Genomic DNA, 25,827 nt, shown 5'->3' with positions numbered 1-25,827 from the left:
GATTGGCAGCAGGTTCAAGGAGATTTACTTCATGTCTCTCCTTGGCTTCATTTCTGCAGATCCCTCCATTTTCTCTTCAAATCCTCAGCTTCCCTATTATGGTGGTGGGCGCTATCAACTCTCCTTGTGATTTTTCTGCCATTTTTATTTTGCTTCTGGTAAGCATTCATTGTCATGGAAGCAGCGCCAGAAAGATTTTCCTTCATGTTTCCTAATTTCAGTGATGAGGAGGTCAATCAATCTCCTCCAGAGATAAGAGCAGCTTTCTTACCAGTGCAAGCCAATCTGTTCTCAATCCTTTGCAGATGATTACCTGAGTAGTTCTAAAAGTTACCCGCGCTTAATATGATAATGAGGAAAGTGTGCAGATAACTGGATGCCCGTTATGCATGCTCTTTTCACATCCATAACAGCTATAAATTAAGCTGAAAACTACCCATAAAATAAGAAACTAACTGTGTATAATCATTAGACATATTCAAGAGGTATGACTGCATTTTTCTATCTAGTCCTCAGCCCTTTGATACAGACTTGCTCTGGTTTCAGATGTGAGTGCTTAGAAACCTGATGGCAGAAAAAAAGACTGTATGGCCCATCCAGTCTGCCCATCTGTTGACTAACCTAACCTTTGGGAAATAGGTAAGGCTCTTGTTTAAATATTGTTAATTGATGGCCAATTAAATGCAGTCTTCTTTATTATGGTTTGTGGGAACCTATGGCAAGCAAACGGTCGTGGAGTACAAGAGTCACCCATACCGTACGAAGCATGGAGGGATGAAGATCCCTCTGATCCCAAGCATTGCTCAAGGATTGGTTTTTTGCTCCTGATCTGAAGAACAGATTTAGTTGGTGTCACACATCCCCCTCCTTGCTTGTGGGTATCTATGTACATAATCCCAAAGGAAGTGAGAAGGTTAACAAAATAATGCAATTATTGAAAATACAGAAAGGAAAAGCCAGAGTACAATTATGCTGAAAACCCAAAACATTCAGTAAGTATAAACGATTTGTCAGCTTTGAAATGTCTACATTTTTATCTTAGGCTCTGAAAATCTTCTGAAATGTTCTAAGCTTTAGATTGTGTGTTCTGGTACTTTTTTCTTTTGTTAGCAATACAATTTCCAGTAATATAATATAGTTGCCATTTTATATAATAATATAGTCTCCATCTTGTGAAAAAAGTGTACAAAAAGCAGCTCAGTTAAAGTGAAAAAAAAATGGCTGCTGTTCTTGCTTTGCGGGGACCTTGTCTAATAGTCACGTGAACTAAACCACCATCTTAGGAAACTGAGCAAGATGTAGATATGGAGACAGAGGAGGAAGATGATAAGGAACACCTAAGCAAGGAGAAACCCCAAAGTAGAGGAGGAAGACATGCTGGCAGAAAAGATGAACAATGTCTGAAACTAAAACAACAAAGTCATCCTAACTTAGGCGAACCCTATGTTTGTCTGCATCTTATCTTTGGTGCAACCAAACTAGCTCTCAGCTACCCAGCATCCTATGAAAGAAAACTGATATATTCTGAACAGAGCAAGGTAACCTCGAATGTTTCGTCAGCCCTGTTAGAAAGGTTCCGGAGAATCAGTTGCTGCAATATCTTATAGACAATGCAGAAAAGAGCTCTACTAGTTTTCAACAGGTGTTCCAGAAAATGAACATGGGAACATACAGACATACACAGAGTGAACAGAGGAAAACACAATCCACAATGAAACACTGGGAGGGCAATTTTCAAAAATATTTTCTCGCATGGAGCAGTGTTTTATATGCAGAAATGGGCTCTTTGAAAATTGCCTACTCTATCTGTGTGAGTAAAGTTACATTTGTTGCGTCACCACGTACTCAACTTCATGACGTGTTCCAGGGGTGGGGTTGGGAAGGAGCTAGCCCCTACATGTGGTACCCTCTGAAGTTTCAAAAGTACATGTGGATATTTTCCTGGAAAAAGTAACTGTACAAATAGCAAGTGCAGGACTGTGGATGTAGTTTTTCCCCTTTGAAAATTGGCATAAAGTCTGTAAGTAAAAAGTACTCACAGGCCTTACACTTCTGAAAGTTGTCCCCTCTACAAGGTGAATATTTAGAAAAGCATGAACGGATAAGTTACCAGGGATCGTCTGCGGGATAACTCACTAAATATACCCATATTTAAGTTTCCTGGATAACTTTCAAATCTACCCAGCTATGGGGGTTATTTACTAAAGCTAGCGCATGCGATAGCTAAAAAGGGGTGGAGTCAGGGCGGGGTCTGCCCCGGAAGAGGAGGAGTCGGGGCGGACGCTGCAAGGACATCATGCCCAATAGCACCACCTTTTATGATGGCACTATTGGGTGCTATTCGCAGGAGCTATTGGGTGCTATTCGCAGGCCCGCCCCCCATTAGCGCACGATTCAGGGAGCCCTGCGACATAGGTAAATCTAGGCCTATGTTTGAATATAGCTGGTTAAGTCTGAAGTTGTCCAGGAGCTTCTAAAGATTTTTCAGGGAGAATTAAGGTCTTGAACACACTGGTCAGGAGGCATCCAAGTGACGCCCTCCAGCAGAGACTGTCCCATCAAAAGAAACAACCAGAGCAAACAGCATTTCAGAGAGTGCACCTGAAATCAAAGCCCCTGCTGATGACTGTCCTCCCTGACTATCAGAACTGAGAAATCCATTCCTCTAAGAGGTGGCTTTCTCTCTCCCTCTCTTGATTAGAGGGAGTCACAACATTGTCAAGAGCTGACTGCGCCAAGAGAAGAGATGCAATGGACTCTGATGGGTGAAGTAAAATGACATTAAAAAAACAAAACAAAGAGAACCCTCTCACAAAGAGCCACATCTCAACACTTCTTGAAATGTATGGCAAGAAAGGGGGACTTACAGACCCCGAGGAAAGATGGCTGTCTATCACATCCTCTGTGCCCCCACTCTGCTCCCCTTTGGCTGCCTGCTACTGGTCGTACCCACAGATTCAAGGGAAGAGACAGTCCCAGGGCAATGACACCAGCCGGGAGGGGAAGAGCGCTAGTACTCTCCTGCTGGCTGGAAGCGTTGCTCCTTCCCTTCTCTCCTTCTCCCGTGCCCGGATAATTTATGGAGTGCGGTGGTTGATCTGGAGAAGGCCCCCCTGTCTCAGACTGAATAGTGTATTATCTATTTCTGCTTTCTTATCGTGTCAGCTGAATACACAGACACAGGTGATTGATGACTCTGGGACTGGGAAAGTTCAGTTGCAGAAGTAGTTTGAAGAGCTTCAGGGATGTGACATAGCTTTGATTAAAGATAAAGCCACAGTCCATTGCAAATTAAAGAATACTGAGAGCCAAAGTAAAAGATTCAATCTACGAATTTTGAATTTTCCTAAAATTTCCTTTTTGTATCTTCTATGGACATGTTAAAGAGGTTTTCTTTAGAATATGTGAAGATCCCTGTAGAATCTGTTCCACCACCTGCTAAAGTATTGTGCCTGCCTACTGGCTCCAGAGGGGATAGGCCTGAGAGATCTGATCCATTTTACAGGATTCCCACTCAGGGGCTATTTCAAGAGCAACTTTGTTGGTAACCTTTGCTCTGGAGCCAGACAAGAATAGGACTTTAAAAATGTTTTTCTGTGCTAAACGAATGAGTTTCTGGGGTCACAAAGTGAGTTTCTGGAGTCACAGAATGAGTTTCTGGGGTCACAGAATGAGTTTCTGGGGTCACAGAGTGTCCTGATTTATTTAAAATCTGAATCAGAAGCAGGGAGCGATGGCTTTAGGAGCTTCTTTCCTAGTCAGGTTTCCTTGTAAATGTGAATTTACATTTCAGGGTAGTAAATGTGCGTTCTATGAGCCACAAAAGCTTTAATAGTTTTCTTCAGGATGGCACCAGTTCCAGCCCTTTGTCAGCTCATTAGCTCCAGGAGAACTGGCTCCACTTGTTAGAAGAGCTCCTTGATACATTTACGTGATGTTTTGTGTTATTTTATTTCTATAAATGAGAAGTATCCCAACTGAGGTCTAATTATTCTTGGTGAGAACCTTACCTAGGTTATTTACCTTTAATTGCTTTATATGTAGTCCATGACATTTCTTTCGATGTCTGATTCAACCTCAGTACATTTTATGTAATAAATAAACGTCATATAAAGTAATCCAGGAATGTGCACCTGCATAACTATACCTTAAGTGGCTACATGCAAATTATATAATCAGTTAAGTGCCAAAAAAAGAAATAAAACAAAAACGTATGCGGGCCAACAGGCCTGATTCCCTGCCCCCCTCCCCCCGAATAAATGTGTTACATTAATATTGGGCATTGTGCTTGATCCCCCCCTCCCACCAAGCCCCCCAAAAGATTGCAATCAAGTTGAGGCACATTGGACTGAGGAGCAGCACCAACTCCCCTCCTCCCCTTTCAAAATTTTTTTTTAAACATATCGACCTCTGCCCCCCCCCCTTTCAAGCTCATTCTCTCTCCCCCTCGCACAACTCCAAGTCAAACCCTTCCCCTCCCCCCCCCCCCCTCCCCGAAAATCCGCAGGCCTGCCGGGATCGCAGTAGCATACGGAATCCAATGCAAAAAACGTGAAGAAGGATGCCCCATCGATGAAACAGGCCAAAAGTTAAAGACAAGAGTCAATCTTCAGAGACATCAAATAAAACCTTGCAAACAGATTGACAGCTCAGGAGGTGAACTTTTCTCTTGGGAAGATCACTCACTTAACAATCAGGTACTTAAAGGGAAATTTAGGAGTACACAAGAACAGCAAAACACTTCAAATCTGGATGATCAAACGCTTTGAAACAAAAGCAAAAGAAACTGCTCCAACTCGCCCCTTCCCTTTACAGAGCAGGAATGGAAGATGCAGGCTGCCTAAGATCCACTCTTTAAATCCAATGTAACTGAGCTGTTTCTTCACAGACCTGGTGTCTGATAAGAAGGTATCACCTACAGCTTCTTTGTTCATCCTTATTTCTACATATCCAAGTGGATTAACACAGCAACCACAGGGGCCGATGCACTGTATAACCCGCAGTCAGACACGGGATAAATAGGCGCTAATCCACCCCCTAATGCAATAGGGAGATTAGAGCCTACTTAACGCGCGTCAGAGAGCGCTCATCACATGCAAATGCATGTGAATGAGCCTATTACTCATTCACTCCGAATGCAAAAAGATAAATGTGCGTCTCAGACGCACATTTATCGCTCAGGTATTAACGCCTGCCTGGAGCAGGCGTTAATACCTGAGCGCATTGAAAATAAGTACAGAAAAGCAGAAAAATCTGCTTTTCTGTACTTCTTTTTTAAAAAAATTAAAAATAAAAATAACTTGGCAGACCGCCGAGTTATGAAGACTGACGCCAGTAAACTCAGCCTCGGTTTTCATAACCGGCCATCTGCTAGTAATGAAAACGGCCACCGATAAACTCGGCGGCCGTTTTCATTACTGGCACGACAGGCCGGTTATGAAAACCCAAACCGAGTTTACCGGTTTCCGTCTTCTTAACCGGCAGCCGCGGCGGGTCACATTAGGAAGGAGGCGCTAAGGTCGCGCAAGTGACCCTAGCGCCTCCTTCCTAGCGCGACCCCCTAATTTGAATATTGCATGGCGCCCCCCTTGCGGGCCCCATATGTGCGTTAAAAAAGCAGGCGCTGAAAAGTTAGCGCCCGCTTTCAGCGCACATAATTGCATCGGCCCCACAGTTCTTACCTTAAACTTTGAAATCCTGGGCAGCTATCCAAACTAGATTCTAATATCTAATTGCTTCCTCTTGCATTAGACTAGGATGTAAATGAAACTTTTTTTTTTTTTTGCCGCATAACAGTGCAAATTCACTAGTGTGGGAGTTTCTTCAAGAAAAGATTTTAGATTGGAGTGCTCTCGGTCAAAGGCTTTTTCAGTTAATGGACCTGTATTGTGGAATACGTTGCCTCTAGATTTGCAGCTAGAAAATGATTATAAGCTGTTTAGAAAGAAATTCAAAATGTTTTTATTTTTATAAGCTTATCCAGAATGATGATCATTAGCATGCAAAATAAGCTGATTGATGAATTTGTTTTGTGCTACTGTTTTTGTATTATTTTATTAACTGTATTGTTACAGTTTTAATATGAATGTTTTATTTGTTACTTGCAGTGAACTGTGGTGAATTTGCAGGCTATAAGATTCTTAAATAAATAAATAATAAATAAACAAATAAGCTTATTCGACAGCTGAGTTAGTGGACACGTTGTAGAATATAAGCAACAAAATAGGAAACCGCCTTCTCTCAATGGTAGTTTTCTTTTTCACACAGATGCTGTATCTTTTCATCACATGAAGCTGAGCTGCCAAGGCACCCTGTTCCTGGAGGAAGAACGAAGACCTATGCCTGTTAGCAAGGCCACATCCAATGCACTGTGGTTACTGTATTTGCAGCTTTTAGTGTCTGAAAGTAATACTCTGGTACTTGAATGCATCAGGCTCAGGTTGTCACAAATCATGCCACAAGGGAACAGCTGGCAAGTAGGGAAGTGCATTTGTTTAAAACAAAATAGACAATGTCAATGATATTGTCTATTTTGTTTCAATTCACTGGAACCATGAAATGCAGAATTTTTATTTTTTGAGTTTTGTGTTAGTGCACACTAAATTCCGCTAGTGCACACTAACTGGACTTAGTACACACTAAGCACAAACGGGTAGATTTTCAAACAGCGCGATTTGGCGTACTTTTGTTGGTGCATCAGGCGCAAACAAAAGTACGCTGGATTTTAGTAGATACGCGCGTAGCCACGCGTATCCACTAAAATCCTGGATTGGCGCGTGCAAGGCTACCGATTCCGTATAGCCGGCGCGTGCCGAGCCGCGCAGCCTACCTCCGTTCCCTCCAAGGCCGCTCCGAAATCGGAGCGGCCTCGGAGGGAACTTTCTTTTGACCTCTCCTCACCTTCCCCTCCCGTCCCCTACCTAACCCACCCCCCCCGGCCCTGTCTAAACCCCCCCCCTTACCTTTGTCGGGGGATTTACGCCTCCCGGAGGGAGACGTAAATCCCCGCGCGCCAGCGGGCCGCTAGCTCGCCGGGACGCGACCTGGGGGCGGGTCCGGAGGGTGCGGCCACGCCCCTGGACCGCCCCGGGCTGTAACCACGCCCCCAGACCCGCCCCCGAAACGCTACGCCCCGCCCCAAAAACGCCGCACGGATTGGGCCCGCCCCCGACACACCCCCCTCGGAAAACCCCGGGACTTATGCGAGTCCCGGGGCTCTGCACGCGCCGGTAGGCCTATGTAAAATAGGCGCACCGGCGAGCAGGGCTCTTAAAATCCGCCCCAAAATTAGGGAAAAATGGAAAAAAAAACATTTAAAAAATGAAATCAAGCAACAAACAACATGAAACAAAACAAAAAACGCTGCACACTCCTAACAATGGTTTGGAGATACAAACCCCAAAATCAATACTTGGTTTATGTACATAAGAACATAAGTTTTGCCATGCTGGGTCAGACCAAAGGTTTCCAACAGGTCACAAGTACCTTGCAGGATCCCTAAGTTCAAAAGGTTCCATGCTGCTTATCCCAGGGACAAACAGTGGATTTCCAATCCAAGTCCACTTTAATGTTTTGTAATTTCTTTTCCAGGAACTTGTCCAAACCATTTTTTAAAACCCAGCTACACTAAGGACCAGATTTTAATAACTATGTGCGGGCGTAGATTTGTGCGTGCAACCCGGCACGCACAAATCTATGCCCGATTTTATAACATGCGTGCGCAGCCGTGCACATGTTATAAAATCCGGAGATGGCGAGTGCAAGGGGGTGCACACTTGTGCACCTTGCACGCGCTGAGTCTAGGGGAGCCCCGATGGCTTTCCCTGTTCCCTCCGAAGCCACTCCGAAATTGCGCGGTCTCGGAGGGAACTTTCCTTCCGCGCCCCCCCCCCCCACCTTCCCCTACCTAACCCACCCTCCAGCCCCACCTAAACCCCCCCATACCTTTGTTATCCAAGTTGCGCCTGCCTCCGGGCAGGTGTAGGTTGCGCACGCCGGCCAATGGCCGCCCTATGATCCCCGCGCCCAGCAGCAAATGACCGCCGTGCCTGGAGGCTCCGGCCCTGCCCCCAGACCGCCCCGCCCATGCCCCACCCCCTTTTTGAAGCCCTGGGACATACGCGCGTCGCCAAACCTATGCAAAATAGGCTCAGAGTGTGCAGGAGCGGGTTTTCGGGGTTACGCGCATAATATACGCGCGTAACCCTTTGAAAATCTGCCCCTAAGAGTTTTTACCACATCTTTTGGCAACAAGTTTCAGAGTTTAATTATGCGTTGAGTAAAAAAGTATTTTCTCCTATTTGTTTTAAATGCATCACCTAGTAACTTCATTGCATGTCCACTAGTCTTTGTAATTTTTGAAAGCATAAACAACTGATTTGTGTTTACCCATTCCAATCCATGTAGATAAGGGTTTCTCATGATTTCTTTCTTGTTTTTTTTTTTTAAAGGTAAAATGTTATTGTGTCCAAATTGGTTTTCTTGTCCCCTATAACTTGTGGATCCTCAAATCTTCCCTTTCTTCTCCCTCTCCTCTTCAGTCTTCCTCCTTCCCTCACTTCAGCCTCCTTCCCTTCCCTGCCTCTTGCTGTCTTCTTGGTGGGTCTTTCAGGGACCAGCCTTGTCAATGGCCTCAGCAGTTCCTTTCTGGCCCTGGGCCATAGTTAGAGGCAGGCACCATTTTTTTCTGTGGGGCAGCCAATTGAGCCTAACTCTTTTCTAAGGCTCCTTTTAGATTTTTAGCTACAACTCATCCAAGGATGCATTGTCATCATTACGCTTTATTTACTAATAGTGTGACTTTATCATCTATCCAGCTTTCTAGGTATACTTTCACTGTACCAGGCTCCCTTGCTCCTCTGAGTTGGTGGTCTTTCAGAGAGCTCACTTCAATCCTGGTCGCCTGGTTCTTGTGGAACACTTTCTGAATCTTCACAATCTTCCTGACAGGGTTGCCAGCTGGATCCATGTTTTCAGGACAGACTGATCCAGTTCTAGTTTTCTCCCATTGCATGCAGGGACTTGTAGATCTGACTTTCCTATTGCAATCTTTAGAAAAACAAGACTACAAATCCCTACATGCAGTGCAGTAAAACCAGGACTGGATCAATCTGTCCTGAAAATCTGGAGCTAATTAGCAACCCTACTTTCAAATGATTCAAAACCTCTATGTTCTACAAATGTGATGATTAGTGATTGTGTGTTGTTTCTGTACATTAGCAACTATTTCTATTCCTTGCACTTACCTAAAAATGAATACCAGACAAATGCTTTCCAAACAATTAAAAACATTTATTAATAACTATTTACAATCAATAAGAACTAGGGGATAAAATATTCAAAAATATAGGCCCAAGGAGACCTGTAATGTACAAATTATGACAAGCACCTCCTAAAATAGGATGTGAAATTGCTCTGGTGAGCTTCCAGCTTCATTAATGTGTACAGCCTATTGGTTCAGGATTATAAGTAGGGCTTCTATTTTTAGAGGCTTATAAATTATAGGTTTATTTTCCAGCTAATTAGAGCTTCTTTGAGCACACAAAAAACATAAGTACCACCGTTCTGGGTCAGACCAAGGGTCCATCAAGCCCAGTATCCTCTCTCTGACAGAGGCCAAGCCAGGTGGCAAGTACCCGGAAGTATCCCAAAGAATAGATCCAATCCTTCTTGCTCATCATTAGGAGTAAGCATTGGCTTTTTCATGTCTACATGGCTAATGTAGACTTTTCTTGTCTAAACCCTTTTTAAACCCAGCTATGCTAACTGCTTTCACTAAATTGTCTGGCAACAAATTCCACAGTTTAATTATGCACCAAGAGAAGAAATACTTTCTCCAATTTGTTTTAAATGTGCTACCTATTATCTTCATGGAGTGTCTCCTAGTGAAAGTACTATTGAAAAGGGTAAATAACCATTCCCTATTTTACCCACGCCACACCACTCATGATTTTATAGACCTCTATCATATTTCCTCTCAGCCGACTCTTCCAGGCTAACCTGTTTAGCCTCACTTCATAGAGGAGTCATTCCATCCCTTTTATCATTTTAGCCACCCTTCTCTGTCCCTGTTCTAGCTCTGCAATATCTTTCTTGAGATGGGGAGACCAGAACTGTACACAATAGTCAGAGAACGATTGTGCCATGGATCAATACAGAACCATTATGATATCCTCAGTTTTATGTTCCATTCCTTTCCTAATACCTACAATTCTTTTTTGATGATCACTGAGCACTGGGCTAAGGATTTCAAAGTATTGTGTATAATAATTCCAAGATTGTTTTCCTGGGTGGTGACACCTAGTATGGAACCCAGCATTGTGTGGCTCTAGTTTGAATTATTCTTCCCTATTGTATCACTTTGCACTTGCCCACATTAAATTTTATTTGCCACTTAGATGCCAGGTCCCCTTGTCTCATGAGGTCCTCTTGCTAGTCCTCACAACTGGCTAGTGAGCTTACAATTTTGAACAATTTTGTGTTACCTGTGAATATGATCACCTCACTCGTCTCTTTCTTTTCTGGATCATTTATACATATACTGAAAAGATCCCTGGGGCGTCCCACTATTTTATTTTTTCCATTGACAAAAATTACCATTCAGTCCTGCTCTCTGTTTCCGATCCTTTAGCCAGTTACTAATCCACAATAAGACAGCGCCCCCTATCCCATGACTTTAATTTCCTGATTAGCACTCTCATGATGGACTTTGCCAAAACCCTTCTGAAAATGTAGATAACACTCTGTCACAACTGACACGCCCTTGTCCACAACTCTGGTAACGCCTTCAAAAACATTTAACAGCTTTGTAAGAGCAGGCTTGCCTTTGCTACATCTATGTTGGCTCTAGCTCATCGTTAAATTGCTGATTATGATATCATCGTTACTGCCAAGCAGCCCTACCACTGCAGTGAGGATTAGATCCAGAGCAGTCCCTTCTCTTGTGGGGGTTCCTCGGCCTGCTGCTCCATGAAGCGGTCATGCGTGGCACACTGAAACTTAACCTCCTCCGCATGTCCTGATGATACAGCTACCCAGCCAATCCTGGGGGGACTGAAATCTCTCATTATTATTGGGTAGCCCAGTTTTTTGGGGTTTTTTAGCTTTCCTAATTTCTGTCTGCATTTCGCCGTCTGCCTCTTCATTGTGGCCTGGCAGACCCCCCGCCACTGGATTCCTCCCCTTTACACATGGGATTTCTATCCATAAAGGTTCCACAGTGCGTTTGGTCTCTTGCAGGAACTTGAGCCTGTTTGATTCCTTGCCGTGCTTAACATATAGCACCACTCCTCCATGAATCTGACCTGGCTTACCATTCCGATATAATTTGCAGCCCGGTATCACAGTGTTCTGTTGGTTATCCTCCTTCTACCAGCTCTCTGAGATGCCTGTTATATCTGCATCTTTGTTTGGTGCCATACTTTCCAGCTCTCCAATCTTATTTTTAGACATCCCGACTATTCAATGTATGTTTTTTTTTAACTGTATTTATCTGCCTAGCAGATAAAATGGGCAGTTTGGAATGATTTATCTCTGTAAGATCTTTATTGAAGGGTACCCAGGCTACTTCTGCCTCCATCACAGTCCCTCCTATTGGGAGATTCTAACTTGCCCATTATGCCAGTACCTTTGAAGATACCTCTCTCTGAATCATGCACTTCTCAGCAACTTTCCATAAGCTGCTCTATCTCTGTAAATGTTAGTGCCAGCAACCTAGTTACGCTCTGGTGAATGTGAAGGCCTCTTCCCCAAAATGTTGCTTGGTTCCTAACAAACCTAAGATCCTCTTCCCTGCACCATCGTCTCATCCATGCATTGAGACTCCGGAGCTCTGCCTGCCTCCGTGGCCCTGTGAACAGAATGGGCAGCATTTCTGAGAATGCTACCCCCAAGATTCTTGATTTCAACTTTCTACCTAAAAGCCTAAATTTAGCTTCCAGAACCTCCCTTCCACACCATGGTGCTACATGACAGCTGGCTCCTCCCCAGCACTATCTAAAATCTTATCTAGGAGATGCTAAGGGGTGCAAACTTTGCACCAGGCAAGCAAGTTATCAAGCGATTCTTATACCCACCAGCCAACCAGCTATCTATATTCCTAAGCACTGAATCACCACCTACAACAGCCATCCTAACCCTTCCCTCCTGGGCACATGCCCCTAGAGACATATCCTTGGTGTAAGAGAATATCGCATCATCAGCCGGAGGTCAGGTCCTAGCTACACAATCATTTCCTGCCACACTAGGGTGATGATCTCCTTGCAGGTCACCTTGCTCCTTCGAAGAAACACCCAGGCTGCCAGCGTGGAAGTGGGACTGCTCTACTACGTCGAGGAAGGCCTCCTCTGTATACCTCTCTGGCTGCCTCAGGTCTGACACTCTAAGTCTCCAGATCGGACTCATTTTCTGACAGCCAAGAACTCTTTGCACTGGGTGCATACATACAACCTCTCACCAACTGGTAGATGATCATATATGTGGCACTCAATGCAAAACACTGGCTAGCCCCCATCTCACTGCTGGGCTTCTGTCTGCATCTTATTATTGTGCTGTTAGTTATTTAAGATTGCTACGGGAGTAGGGATGCTAATGTAAAGTACTTTAAATGTATTTGATATATTTTATGTTACTTTGTCAATAACCAACAAGGGGACTGTAGTTAATAAATTTACAAAGGAAGCGTTATTTCCTTGCTTTACCTAAATCCCTAATGGACTTTTGTGAAAAGACTCCCTTTTGTTCTATTCAAAATCTGTGTTTATCAGTGTTTTCAGAGGTACTATCAGTACCTTTTCTGTTTAAATCAAATACAAACATTTATGTAACACAAAGGTACTGCCATAACATAACAAAGCTCACACTTCTCCCAGTAAGCAGCACTCACATCCCCCCAGTCACCAGAAAATACCCCACCACTGACCCCAGCCCCTTTCCCCCAAAAACCCCCAGTCCCAGCAGTCTTCTCCCACAAATCCCCAGCTCCCCACTCTGCCCACCAGCCTTTCCTCCCCACCCCCATGCCTACCACTCTTAAAATCTCCAACCCTTGTTCATCCTGTCCTTTTACTCTTCTGACCTCCTGCTCAGTATGTTTAGATGTCATCTGCACTGGACATAATTGTGGAATCGTGGAATACAAAAACATTAGAATAAATACAGTTCAGATGTTTGGTGTATGTGCTTGGCTGTGGAGCCAATGGGACAAAATTACGGTGGGATAATGACTGAACGCCTCCAAGTCAGAATCCCCCTAAAGAGAATGATACTGCAGTGCCATGAAGCCTCCGTCAGCCTGGGATAAGCTGAGCCTCCCCTCCCTGTAGTGCACTACATGTTCACGGGGAACCTGGTACCAAGTCATTTGTAGTTGACCCAGCTCCACAAACTGCCCACCGGTTAGTGAATTCCTCCACCAGACACTACAGAGAAGTGCTTGGACCTTAATCAGGCGCACGCGAGTGCCTGCTCACCACTGGGAACAGCTGTGCAGCAGAGCCAGTGCAAGGAGGAGAACGGAGGCCCATTACTGTTAAAAAAAAACCAAACAAAACTTGTGCAACTGAGCTGTCATAAGCATAGAAAATACACAAAAACAGAGTGGAGGATCCAAGGCATGTAATGGAAGGAGTGAGAGAGTACTAGAGGCAGTGGTGATTTTTCTGGTGTTTTCCCAATAAACACCTATTTTATTATTTTTTTTCCATTGGCAGTGTCACATCAGTTAAAACCTATAAACAGAAGCTCTAGGAATAAGCCATGCACACACTCACCACTGTGCCAACTCACCTGGGCTCTGGCCCTTTGGAAGTTGGTGCTTAGGACCTTACGCTCTGTTCAGGAGCAGAGCCCAATCGCTCCGGCCAGCGATGCTCTGTACTTTGGCCTGCTCAGCTTCACCTGAATGCACTGCCATCCAAAGGGACCTTCAGCTGTCTCAGCGCTGCTTTCTGCTTCTATAGGAGGGCCAGCCTGAACAGCTGAGAGCTGCTTTCCTGCACGTCTGAGGCTTGCTGGGCGGAGGGACCTCCTCCTCCAAAAAAAAAAAAAGATATGGGAGAACCTCTCTCACTAACGGGAGGTATTTAAACTCTGCCCTGGGGAAAGGAAAACGTATGGCGGGAGGACGAATCGAAGAAGCCGAAGCAGGAGAAAGTATACGGGGTGAAGAATCCAGGGCAGCAGGGGATGAGATGGAGACACTGGAGGGATCCAGGGGTCCAGCCGAAGGAGGAGAAAATGTAGCAAAGAGGAAGAGGAGGAAGAGATGATCTTTGGGGCAGCTATGTGAAAGCTTGCAGCATCTGTGTCATAAAAAAAAAAAAAAAGGCATGAGAGTAAACAAAACACATTGAAGAAATAGCCTGTCTAAAGCAGCACACAGGCCCTCTTTCAAACACTTGCACACATGCTGGCTATAAATATGACTCCATATCGCAAACGTTTCCATAATGCACGTGTGTGAGTGTGAATTTCTATAGAAACCAACTCTCATATACGACACAACACTATTATTCATCGCCAAGGTGCAATGATTTATTTTGTTTCTGTAAGAAACACGTATGAAAATATCTTTCCATTTGCTCTGAAATGGTAACTATAGTTCTCTGGAAACCGATGTGATTTGTAATTTCTACAAGAATGTCTGTATACAAAAAACCTAAATAAATAAATAAATAAATAAATAAAGAGTGGTGGATGCATGGAACAGCCTCTCTGTGGAGGTGCAGGTGGTGGAGACGAGGGCAGTAGCAAAATTCATGTGACGAGCACAAACGATCTGCAATGACTAGGAAGGTAGAAAGCTGAACAGGAGATGTGGATGGGCAGTAGGGTCTTTATCTGCTATAATGTTCTGTGCTTCTATGCAAGTTAAGACAACCCCAACCGGGCTCAAATTCCCATTGAGACTTACCTTCTCACCCTAACCATAAAATCACTCTTTCTACTGTCCAGAAAGGGGTTCACAAAGGGGAAATCTCCTTCAGTGGCGACCTGTCCCTGGGGCTGAGGTCTGGCCTGGAGGTCACATGGATAGGTTTTCAAAAGGGTGCCTAGGTTTAGGCCACTCAAACTGGAGTTCCTAAATTTAGTTAAGTTTTCTAACATAAAGAACTCTTCTGCCAAGATCATACGCCCTCCCTTCCAAGAAGCTCTGATCTTTAAAAATACACCCCATCCCCAGACTTGACGCTCACCTCTCCAGAATCTCACTCAGTCACACACCCCCAGTCTAGTTCAACGTCTCACTTAAATATGCAATCATCCCCCCTCAAGTTTATTTATTTTTAAAAAAAATTATATGTGTCCCCTTCCATCCAGACCTCCCCTATCTTTTCCCACCACCCTCTAGTCTCTAAGAACATCTGGAAATCTCCCCTGTTCTAGCCGGCTGAAGGAAATATGCTTACCTCTTTCCTGCTTAAGCACCAAGGTTTGAGTGCCACTGGTAAGAGGTGCACCATTCAAACTTTAGCCCTGGGGCAGGCAGGAAGTAAGCATGCCTACTCCTGCCAGCCAGCATGGTGGAGGGTTCTGGATAGGCTCAGGGTGAGGGGAATAGGTTGTGCAGAAAGCTAGGGGAGGTCTGGGTGGGTGGAAACTTGAGTAGAGGTGATTGGTCAGCAACTTGAGTGGGATGCCAGGCTGGAGGTGGGAGATGAGCTGGAACGAACAGGATACCAGGCAGGAGGGGAGATCCATTGGGTACTTGAGTGGGATGCCAAGCAAGAAGTACAATCAGGAACTTGAATAGGAATTGGGGGAGGTGAGCACCGGGTCAAAGGGACTGGGATATATTTTAAAAAATGGGGGGCTTCAGAGAAGAGAGAGGGAAAGAGACTGCGGTGTCTGGTGGGGCTTCTTTACCGTTCAGCTGCCGGGGGTTGGAGTGGAGGAGTTGATGGGATGTTAGCTGGCAAGATGTAGGTCAGTTATTGGTACACACATGGTTAGGAACCTAAACCCGGCAAATTAACACAAAATCTTAGCATTAGCTAGCTATGGTACTTACCTGCCCTGGCCCACACACGTTTTGGCTCAGCCAGCATAATTTTCAAATAGGCTGATTTAGGATTCCAACTCTCAAAGTTAGACACCTAAACCCTTAGAAATCTAACCCTACAGAAGATGGTGGCAGAAAAGGGCCAACTAACCCATCCATTTTGCTCAGTTATTCCCCTTCACACTGCTAAGGATATGTCACAGCTGTCAGCAATAGAGCACGACCACATGTAAGATATCAGTCCTTATCCAAGACAACTTTATCTCTGTACCCCACCATCTTGGATAGATGAATATACAAGATCCCCTATTTAGTTCAAATCCATCATCTTTTCCCTTCTCATGCCTAACCATGAAACTTTGAAATAATTTAAATAGCTGCAATATTAGCGTGGCTGTTGCTCAAACATCCAGCCCCCTTCTTGGATGTGCCTCCAAGCAGACAAGACTTGGCTGCACTCAACATGCCACTGGTAGCCTGCTAGACCAACCTAGCTACCAACCTTTTTGCTTTCTTCCTTACCTTCAAATTGTAATCTTCTGGTACCAAGGCTACCCTCCTAGCTTTACAATGTCAATAGCTTCCACTATCTCATTCCCTCTTCCACAACTAAGGATCGTTTCTGCTCATCCTATGCCTTCCTGAAGTCTGCTGACTGTGCAGGATTCCACGCCCCTCCCCGAGAGGGACATTCTGTGCATCCACGACACCTGCCATCAAAACTCCTCTTGGAGCCTAGCATGACCCTTTGTTTTAGAACTTTCTTGCCACTGAAAAAGGTTGACTTCTTATTTTTTATTTTTTCAGGTATTTGAATGTCTGTATCATATCTTCCCTGTCTCTCCTCTAGATCGTTTAGTATAATTGCATGTGACGTTTGATGCGGAGTCCACACCATTTTGGTAGCCTCTCTCTGGACTGCCTTGACTCTGTCTATAGCCTTCCAGAGGTAAAGCCTCCAGAACCACACCCAGTACTCTAGGTGAATATAATAATTTCTTTTGTATAGATCATTAGTGAGACCTCTCCTGGAGTTTTGTGTCCAGTTCTGGAAGGCAGAAAGATATGCAGAGTGGAGACAGTCCAGAGAAGGACTACCGAAGAGATAAAAGTAGCAAAAGATGGCAGGCCTAAAAACAAGAGAGAGAGAGAGAGAGAGATTCTAGAGACTAAGTACAACACAATAAAAAAAAGCACAGAGTTCTTGAAAAGATGATCACTTCTGCTTAAGTTACATATTCAGAATTCCAGTGTAGATTAAAATATTAGCAAGATCTCATGTCAGCATTGGTACTGGATGCATGCAGCAGCATGGAAAGTTGTGTGTGTGTGTGTGTGTGTGTATTGAGACGTATCATTCCTGTCATTTACTGTCACAGGGGGTCATTTACTAACAGTTTTCTCATTTTGGGTCTATGGTAAAAATGCTTAATAAATAGGATATGGGGTTTGCTAAAGTAAAAGCTGGAGCACATACTGTATATGTCACTGTACTTACCAGCAAATGGCACCAGTGATGCTTGCATCAGGTTGAGTCAGTCTGGGTCCTTTTAGTCGCAGTTCCCAGCATTTATTTTTATTAGGTCCTCCAGCTCCCGAAGGTAATCAGCAGGGTCACAGTGCCAGAGGAAAGCTTGCCAAGGAGGATGTCCTTCTGCCATCCAGGGGGAGCGGTATCTCTTCCTGGCAGAGGATCGGCTCTGCGAGGAGCTGGAGTTCCCTCTGGGAGCTGGGTTTCAGGCCCTTCTCTGCCATAAGTGCCCCTCATTTCCATGCATGAAAACTCTAGGGCGCTCAAATCTACACGCATAGAAAATGCAGGCACCCAAAGTACATGTGCAGAGACCTGCACTATGCATGTAGATGTTTATATGGCTAGAGGCAGACTGGAAGCACTGTGCAGTTTGCCTAGCTGGGTATTGGAAATATGCTGCTCAGTTTACCTGCCCACAATTGCACATGTAACTCCCTGGTCAAGCGCCCTTTGGAAAACGTGCTCTATAAAGCACATTATATATATATATATATGAATATAACATGAACAGGTGAAGAGACGACTTAGAGAAGGATATTTTGGAACAAAAAGCAGGATGTGCCCATAATGAGAATGACAGTAACAATAAAGTACCTACCTTTTATTTAAAAAAAAAAAAAAAAATTACACAAGAGTTCTAGTAATTAGACCCACAAAGAAAGAAACAAGAAGCAGGCAAGCTGAGGTCCCCTAGTCACTACTGCTGCTTTAAATTAGATCTAATGCATGCAGATATATCTCATGCACATTCACTGCAAATATCCAGAAAAGAAGAACCGTAAGCAGTGCTGAAGGACTGGAATAGGTCAGTCCTGCTGGGAAAATAGATAAATAAAAAAATAGAGATTGATGAAAAGGTTCAGTAAATGTTGTCGATGACCCCCAGCACCCATTCCCTCCCCCCCCCCCCCCCCAATACCACCAAACTGGTTACAGCTATAATACTGGGAATCTGCTCCTGTCAGTTTCTGACTTCTCTCCTCTCCCAGCATAAGGAAATTCTCACTGAGAGGATTGTAGGCATCCTTCCTTCTCAGCTTTTTCCCCCCCCCTAGGCATTTCCGCAGGGGGAGGACGCTATTGATCGTGCCAGGGAAGTGCTCGCCATCCTTCCCAGCCCACCCTCTCCCTGCAGGGAAAGAGCCCGGGAGCCCGTACTGCAGAGGACCAGGGTGGGATGAGCAGGAGGAGGCAGGACTCTGGCAGTGCAGGAAGGAAGGTAGAAAAGAGAGAGAGAGAGGAGACTTGGGCTAACCTTAGGGCATCCGCGGAGCAACACAGATTTCTCATCAGGGTACTTCTCCAGCCGCCGGGGCCCCTTGCTGGAGGACTTCCTGAACACAAGCCAGCACCGGCGGTAGATCTGAAAGAGACGTCAGGCATTATCCAGACAGACGGCAGCAAGCTCTCAGCTGCGCTGGGGCAGGACAGGAGGTGAAGGCAATTCCACGGGACAGAAAGGGAGAGGGAAGAAGAGACAAGAGCATGTTCCACAAATGTCAAAGCATAGACAGCACTTAACAGCCCCCCCCCCCCAAAAAAAAAGGTTCCTGGAAATCCATTTACATCCCGGGATATTTCTGAACAGCCTGTGGCCTTGCAAGAAATATTCAGGCACTTTTGTAATGTGCGCACCTTGTAGATGATTTTCGTAGGGCACCTAAGCAGGTGGTAGCGAGCACACTCGCGTACAAAAGTGCCTGCATACGCCTGTCCTCGCTGCTTGTGCGGGCAGCGGAGTGGGGACAAAGCAGCAGGGCTACCTCTGAACACCTAATGATCAGCATGCTGTTTACTCCCTTTAGCTAAACACCCCCTCCTCTCCCCAGGAACGCCTGGTTCTAATCCAGCTACAAGTACATGCGGCGTGAAGCCCTCGGCACGCGCTTCTACCCACCCTGAGAACAATTGTCCATCCAGGGCCATCTACCTGTGGAAATACGGATTCAGCTGGATAAGATTGTTCTCAAAAATTGTCTTCTCCAAGCACAAATTGAAGTAGCGTCAACAGGCAAGTTTAAGGTCAGGCTGAGGAGGCAGAGGAGAGAAAGGGTGGGGACTTGACCCCAAAGAAAGCAATGGTTAAACAAGAAAAAAGAAATCCTTCACTCAGGGGCGGTTCTATAATGAGGCAGGGTGAGGCGGCCGCTTCAGGCGGCAAGAGTTTGAGGTGGCAAAATTGCCCCCTGAAACCTTCCTGCCACAGCCGCCTCACCCTGGCTTTATTATGCATTTTTTTAAATTTTTTTTTTTTACTTCTCGGCGGAAGAGAAGAAGAGGATCTGCTGGTGCTGCAGCCCAAAGAGAAACCTGCGGGGCCACAGCTTAGCCATCCTGCTGCTGGTGGCTGAAGAATAAAAGAGGTGCCACGAGTCGCCACCGGAGCCTAAGCTGGCGGCGGCTGAAGAAACAGAAGAGAAAAAAAGAGCACTGCCCCATCGAAAGTGACGGCGTGGTAAGCACGGCCTTGCTAAGTGGAAAAGCAGCGCGGCCCTGCTGGCAATGCTGCTGATTCTGGCGGGGCCGCCCTGCGGTTTCCATTTACTAAGGCCTCACTTTCCACTCCGACAATTTCGGCGGGACTGCTCTACTTCAGAAGAGGAGCGCCCCTGCCGGAAGTAATCCAATGCTGGCGCGGCCCTGTGGCCGGAAGTCGTTCCCTTGGCCATGGGGGCTGAAGAAGGAGATCGCTGTTGCCTGCTAGGTCAAGGAGGAAGTGAATGAGAAAGAGCATGTGTGCATGTGTGTGGGAGAGTGAGAGAGAGTGTGTGTGCTTGTGTGTGGGAAAGTGAGAGAGAGAATGTGTGCTTGTGTATGGGAGAGTGAAAGTATGTGTGCTTGTGTGTGAAAGAGTGAGAGAACATGTGCATGTGTGTGGGAGAGTGAGGGAGAGCATGTGTACATGTGTATGGGAGAGTGAGGGAGAGCATGTGTACATGTGTATGGGAGAGTGAGAGAGTGTGTGCTTGTGTGAGGGAGAGAAAGCATATGTGCATATGTATGGGAGAGTGAGAGGATATATGTGGGAGAGAGAGAGCGCATGTGTGCATGCTTGTGAGAGTGAGAGAGCATGTGTACTTGTGTATGGAAGAGTGAAAGCATGTGTGCATGTGCGTGGGAGACAGAATATATGTGAGAGAGAGAGCGCGCATGTGTGCATGTTTGTGAGCATGAGAGAGCACATGTGTATGTATTTGGGGTAGTGACAGAGAGCATGTGGCGGCACAACTACCCCAGTCACTCTCTGCCTGCTAATCCATGACAATTTCAGGGCATCTAGAAATCAAAAGTTCCAAGGTATGGATAATGGGGAATTTTTTAAAATCCTTATTTTAATTGCTGGGTGTTATTTGATGTGTCTGTTTTGAACTATTTTATTGATGTTTGGAATATTTTTATATGATTTTTTAAATTATTGAATGTTATTCTATTGTTTTGAATTATTCTTTTTATTGGTATGGTTTTACTAATTTTGTTTTATGAGGAATAGTAATGTTTCTGTTTTCACATTGTGGCAGTGCATACAGAATTTGGTTTGTTGCAGTTTCCAGTTTAGTTTTTGTCTGTACATTTCTGTTTATATTGTATGGTCTCTCTATTCTGTATTGAGGATCTATCTGTGTGCTGCATGTGTAACTGAAGTGAGTTATTCCATTAGTGTGTAGTTTCTATGCAGGGATCTATAGCAGCTTGGCTTGTTCTGTTTTACTAATAGGGGGTTTATTACTATTTTAGGCCTGGTGTAATATTTGCAGTATTAACTTTCATAGGTAGGGTTGTTGCTGTTTGAGTGCTGGCAGTTAGTGCTATTTCATATAGAAATTCTTTTTTCTCATGGCTCTCTGAGGGTCACGTCCATTCCCAAGATGCATTGCAGTAGACCTAATACCATAGAGATTCCAAGTGTCTCTTGCTTTTTTGCAGGGTTTTCTGATTGGCACCTCAGCAGTGCATGTACATATAATATACATATTGTAAGTGATATTTTTACCTTAGAAGACTGTGCTTTGAATGCTCTTTTTCTTGTAAAATCTGTCTTATAAATGCATAATTTTTAATTGTGTGTGAGGAGGGTGTGATGGGGTGGGGGGGTGGGGGGTGCAAGGCTATGAAGTTTTCCTAGGGCATTGGCCATGAGCATTGCTGTACAAACATTGAACAGAATCTCCCAGCTCGTGGTGTCATGTCTTGTGGAAAGGGGAGGGCGCAGATTTTCACTTGGCCAGAGGCGCCAAACTGCCTGGCTACAGCTCTGGCTGAAGAAATGGAAGAGAAGCCCAAGGGTCGCCGCCAGAACCCGAGAGAGTGACAGCCAAGAGGAAAAAAAAAAGAGGCTGTGAACTGCCGCCAGAACCCAAGCCATTGGTGGTCAAAAAAATGGTAAAGGAGGCCATGGGCTGCCGCCAGAGCCCAGGTCGGTGGTGGTAGAAGAATGAGTCAAGGCACAATTTGTGTGTGTGATGTGTATGAGGCAGCCTGCTTGTGTGTGTGTGCATATGATGGTGGGGTGGGTATATATAAGAGGAGGCATGTGTGCATATGTATGTATATGTGTGTGTATGAGAGGGGGTGTGTGTGTGTATCTGTATATATGGGAGAGGTTTTGTGTATGTGTATATATGAGAGGGGGTATGTGTGTGAATGTATGTATGTGTGTGTATGAGAGGGTGTGTGTGTGTATCTGTATATATGGGACGGTTTTTATGTATGTGTATATATGGGAGGGGTATGTGTGTGAATGTATGTATGTGTGTGTATGAGAGGGTGTGTGTGTGTATCTGTATATATGGGAGGGTTTTTATGTATGTGTATATATGGGAGGGGTATGTGTGTGAATGTATATGTGCGTGTGTGTGAATGTATATGTGCGTGTGTGTGAATCTGTATATATGGGAGGATTTCTGTGTATGTGTATATATGAGAGGGCTATGTGTGCGAATGTATGTATGTGTGAGAGTATGAGAGTGTGTGTGTGTGTGTGTATCTGTATATATGGGAGGGTTTTTGTGTATGTGTATATATGAGAGGAGGTATGTATGCGAATGTGTGTGTGTGTGTGTGTGTGTGTGTGTATGAGAGGGTGGGTGTGTGTGAATCTGTATATATGGGAGGGTTTTTGTGTATATATGAAAGGAGGTATGTGTGCATATGTATGTATATGTGTGTGTATGAGAGGGTGGGTGTGTATCTGTATATATGGGAGGGTTTTTGTGTATGTGTATATATGAGAGGGGGTATGTGTGCATATGTATGTATGTGTGTGTGTATAAGAGGGTGTGTGTGTGTGTGTATCTGTATATATGGGAAGGGTTTTATGTATGTATGTGACTATGAGGGAGAGTGCCTGCACACGTGTGTGTGTGTGTGTGTGAGTGTGAGTGTGAGAGTGTCTGCAGGGCTGGTGCAAGGGTATTAGGCACCCTAGGCAAACTTTACAGTCTGGCACCCCCTCCCCATACAGAATTTTAAATTATGCATTTATAACATATTTTACATGAAAATTGACATTCTCAGGTAAAATTAATATACAAGTTGTTATGATAATTTCATGCACTGTTGTGATGCCAACAAGAAAACTTTGTATCTTGGAATTCATATGGCATCATACCTATTGTGACATATTTCAGCATGGTCCTCCCGTATCACAGTACTATTTGCCAACAGTGAAAGAATAACAACCCCACCTATGAAAAAGAATTCCACAAATATTACACCAGAATCTAAAATATCAATACACCTCCTATCAGAAAAACAGAACAGACCAAGCTACTACAGATCCCTACAGAGAAACCACATGCTAAAAGAATGCTTCACCTCAGTCTTTGCATGCAGAACACAAACCCTCACTAAATACAGAATAAAGCCACATAAAGTATAAATAGAAATTTGCAGACAAAAACTGAACTGTAAAACGCATCACGCCAGACTCTATACAGTGTAACAATGGAAAAACAAAAATTTCTAGTGAAACAAATCAATAAAATCAAGATATATATATATATTTATATATATATATAAATCATATATATATATTTATATATATATAAATCATTAATCATAATTATAAAATCATACAAATAACAATTTCAGAACAGCTGATGAATAGAATATCCAATAATTAAAGACTCATGCAAATTTTGAAAGCTTTACCAAACACCAATAAAATATTTCAAACAGCAGACACATCACATACTACCCAATAATTAAAATGGTAGTCAATCAAGAAAAATGAACTTAAAAAGCCACCTTTACTTACCCTCTCCAGCAGTTCTCTTACTCCTTTCCCTTGCAGGCCACAACAGAAGCAGCAGTAGCTGCTGAAGCTGTCCTCACAGTCCTCTTCCTTAGGGACCACAACTAGTCTCTTCTCTCTCTCACACACACACACCAGTCACACCCTCAGGACCAGTTTCTGTCTCTCACATACCAATCATCTCCCCAACCAGTCTCTCTCTCTCTCTCTCTCTCTCTCACACACACACACACATACCAGTCATCTCCCTGATCAGTCTCTCTCACACATACACACGTCACCTCTCTGGCCAGTCTTTCTCAATCACACAATGCTCTCGCTCTCTCTTACTTTCACACAAGCTCTCAATCACACACATGCCCTCTCTCACAGCCACAAGCCAGCCAAAAACATGCTCCATCTCTCTCACACACACACATTGACACACACAAGCACCCTCCCTGACTCACATATACACCACACACATACCTAAGCACCCTCCCTGTCTCACATATACACCACACACATACAGAAGCACCATCCCTGTCTCACATACACATTACACTCTCACAGAAGCACCTTGCTTTCAGACTTGCAGCATTTTTCACTTTTACTAAAAGTGAAAGTGATGCTCCTAACCATTAAATAAGAAAACCACATTCCTATCAGAAGGCGAAATGACACCCTTCCTGCAGGTTCTGTCCTCCCAAAGGGACAGCCACCCACACCATACAGCTTCTCTTGTTTTACGCTTTCAGGCAATAAAGCAAGTGTCTTTCTTCAAATTATCAGTAGTATGATTATTCATGTGGGAGATATGGAACAGAAAGACATCCTTAGTCAACTTCCCTTTTAAAATGGGAAATTTCCAGTCTTAGTCATTTAAAAATACACATTTTCTAAAGGCTAAAAAAAAAAAAAAAAAGCAAAACCGTTTCAGATTGGAACTATTCTAGTCTTCCTGCTTAAATTATGCTTTAAAAAAAAAAACAAAAAAAAAAACCCACCTGGCATCAGTATCTTAAATTTGTGATTTTGCTGAGATGAACATTTTAAATACTTTAATTTTTTATGCTTTAGTATTTGTCTTTACCCACTTTGTTAAATTTTATTTTCCAGAAGAGGGATGCTTAAAATTCAGTAATTTCATCTTTCATCCAACTTTTCAAAAGCTGCGCTAAAGCACAAAAGTTGAGGTAAATGTATTATTACATTTCATTTTTTTAAACTGGCAGATTCCTTTCTCACATACACATCACATACACACACACTCACAGAAAGAAGATCGGCGCAGCCGGTCTAGCTGATCACGTGGCCGAAGAAAGGAAGATCGGCACAGCCGGAGATCAGGCGCCAAGACTTAGGGGGTGCCACGGCAGGCAGCCAGCCCCTGACTCGCCCTGCCTCCCCCCCAGTGCCACCCTCCCGACGCCCCCCTGGTGGTCCAGCGGAGGGCCCGGGATTGATCTGCCGCTCCCGGGGCCCTGGCTGCCACTAACCAAAATGGCACCGGTGGCCTTCAGCTAAAGGTCACCAGGCTAAAGGTCACTGGCACCATTTTGCTTAGTGGCAGCCGAGGCCCTGGGAGCGGCAGATTGCTCCCGGGCCCTCCGCTGGACCATCAGGGGGGGCTGGCAGAATTTTGAAAGGGCACTTTTTGTCCTTTCAAAATTCTGCTGCCTGCCGCGGCGCCCCCTAAGTCTCGGCGCCCTAGGCACAGGCCTAGCTCGCCCCGTGGTTCCTCCGGCCCTGAATGTCTGTATATATGTGTGTGAGAGAGAGGTTAAAGTTTGTGCACCCTCCTCCAATCTACAACAATCTCAAGAGGACTGGAAGTCTAAAGTTCCCAGGTAAGGAGAGTGGGAGATTTTGTTTTTATCCTTGTTAGTTTTAATTATAGGATGTGATGTATCTGCTGTTTTGAAATATATGAGCAAAACAGAATGTATACTAATTGCAAGAAAAAACTCTGGTATAACATCCACTCCACCCTTCCAATTTGACAACATTCGAATTCAACTTAAAGACAACGTTAAAGACCTTGGTATTTGGCTAGATAGT

General features: G+C 44.5%; 1 protein-coding gene across 6 annotated transcripts in view; it reads right to left on the bottom strand.

Moving 5' to 3' along the window:
• The window catches only part of DOK4 (docking protein 4), a 186,884-nt gene that overhangs the window by 63,046 nt on the left and 98,011 nt on the right, over positions 1-25,827 (bottom strand). For all 6 annotated transcript variants that reach the window (XR_003857752.1, XR_003857753.1, XM_029608929.1 and 3 more), the window contains one exon: positions 18,790-18,897. Coding sequence is in view for 4 of the 6 variants with exons in the window: in XM_029608929.1 (XP_029464789.1) it covers positions 18,790-18,897 (108 nt within the window). In the remaining 2 variants the exon portion in view is untranslated. The remainder of the gene's footprint in view (positions 1-18,789; positions 18,898-25,827) is intronic.

This window comes from Rhinatrema bivittatum, chromosome 7, assembly GCF_901001135.1.
Source record: "Rhinatrema bivittatum chromosome 7, aRhiBiv1.1, whole genome shotgun sequence".
NCBI classification, from domain to species: Eukaryota; Metazoa; Chordata; class Amphibia; order Gymnophiona; family Rhinatrematidae; genus Rhinatrema; species Rhinatrema bivittatum.
The sequence above is the reverse complement of the archived record's forward strand: the minus strand, read 5'-3'. Positions and strand labels throughout refer to the sequence as shown.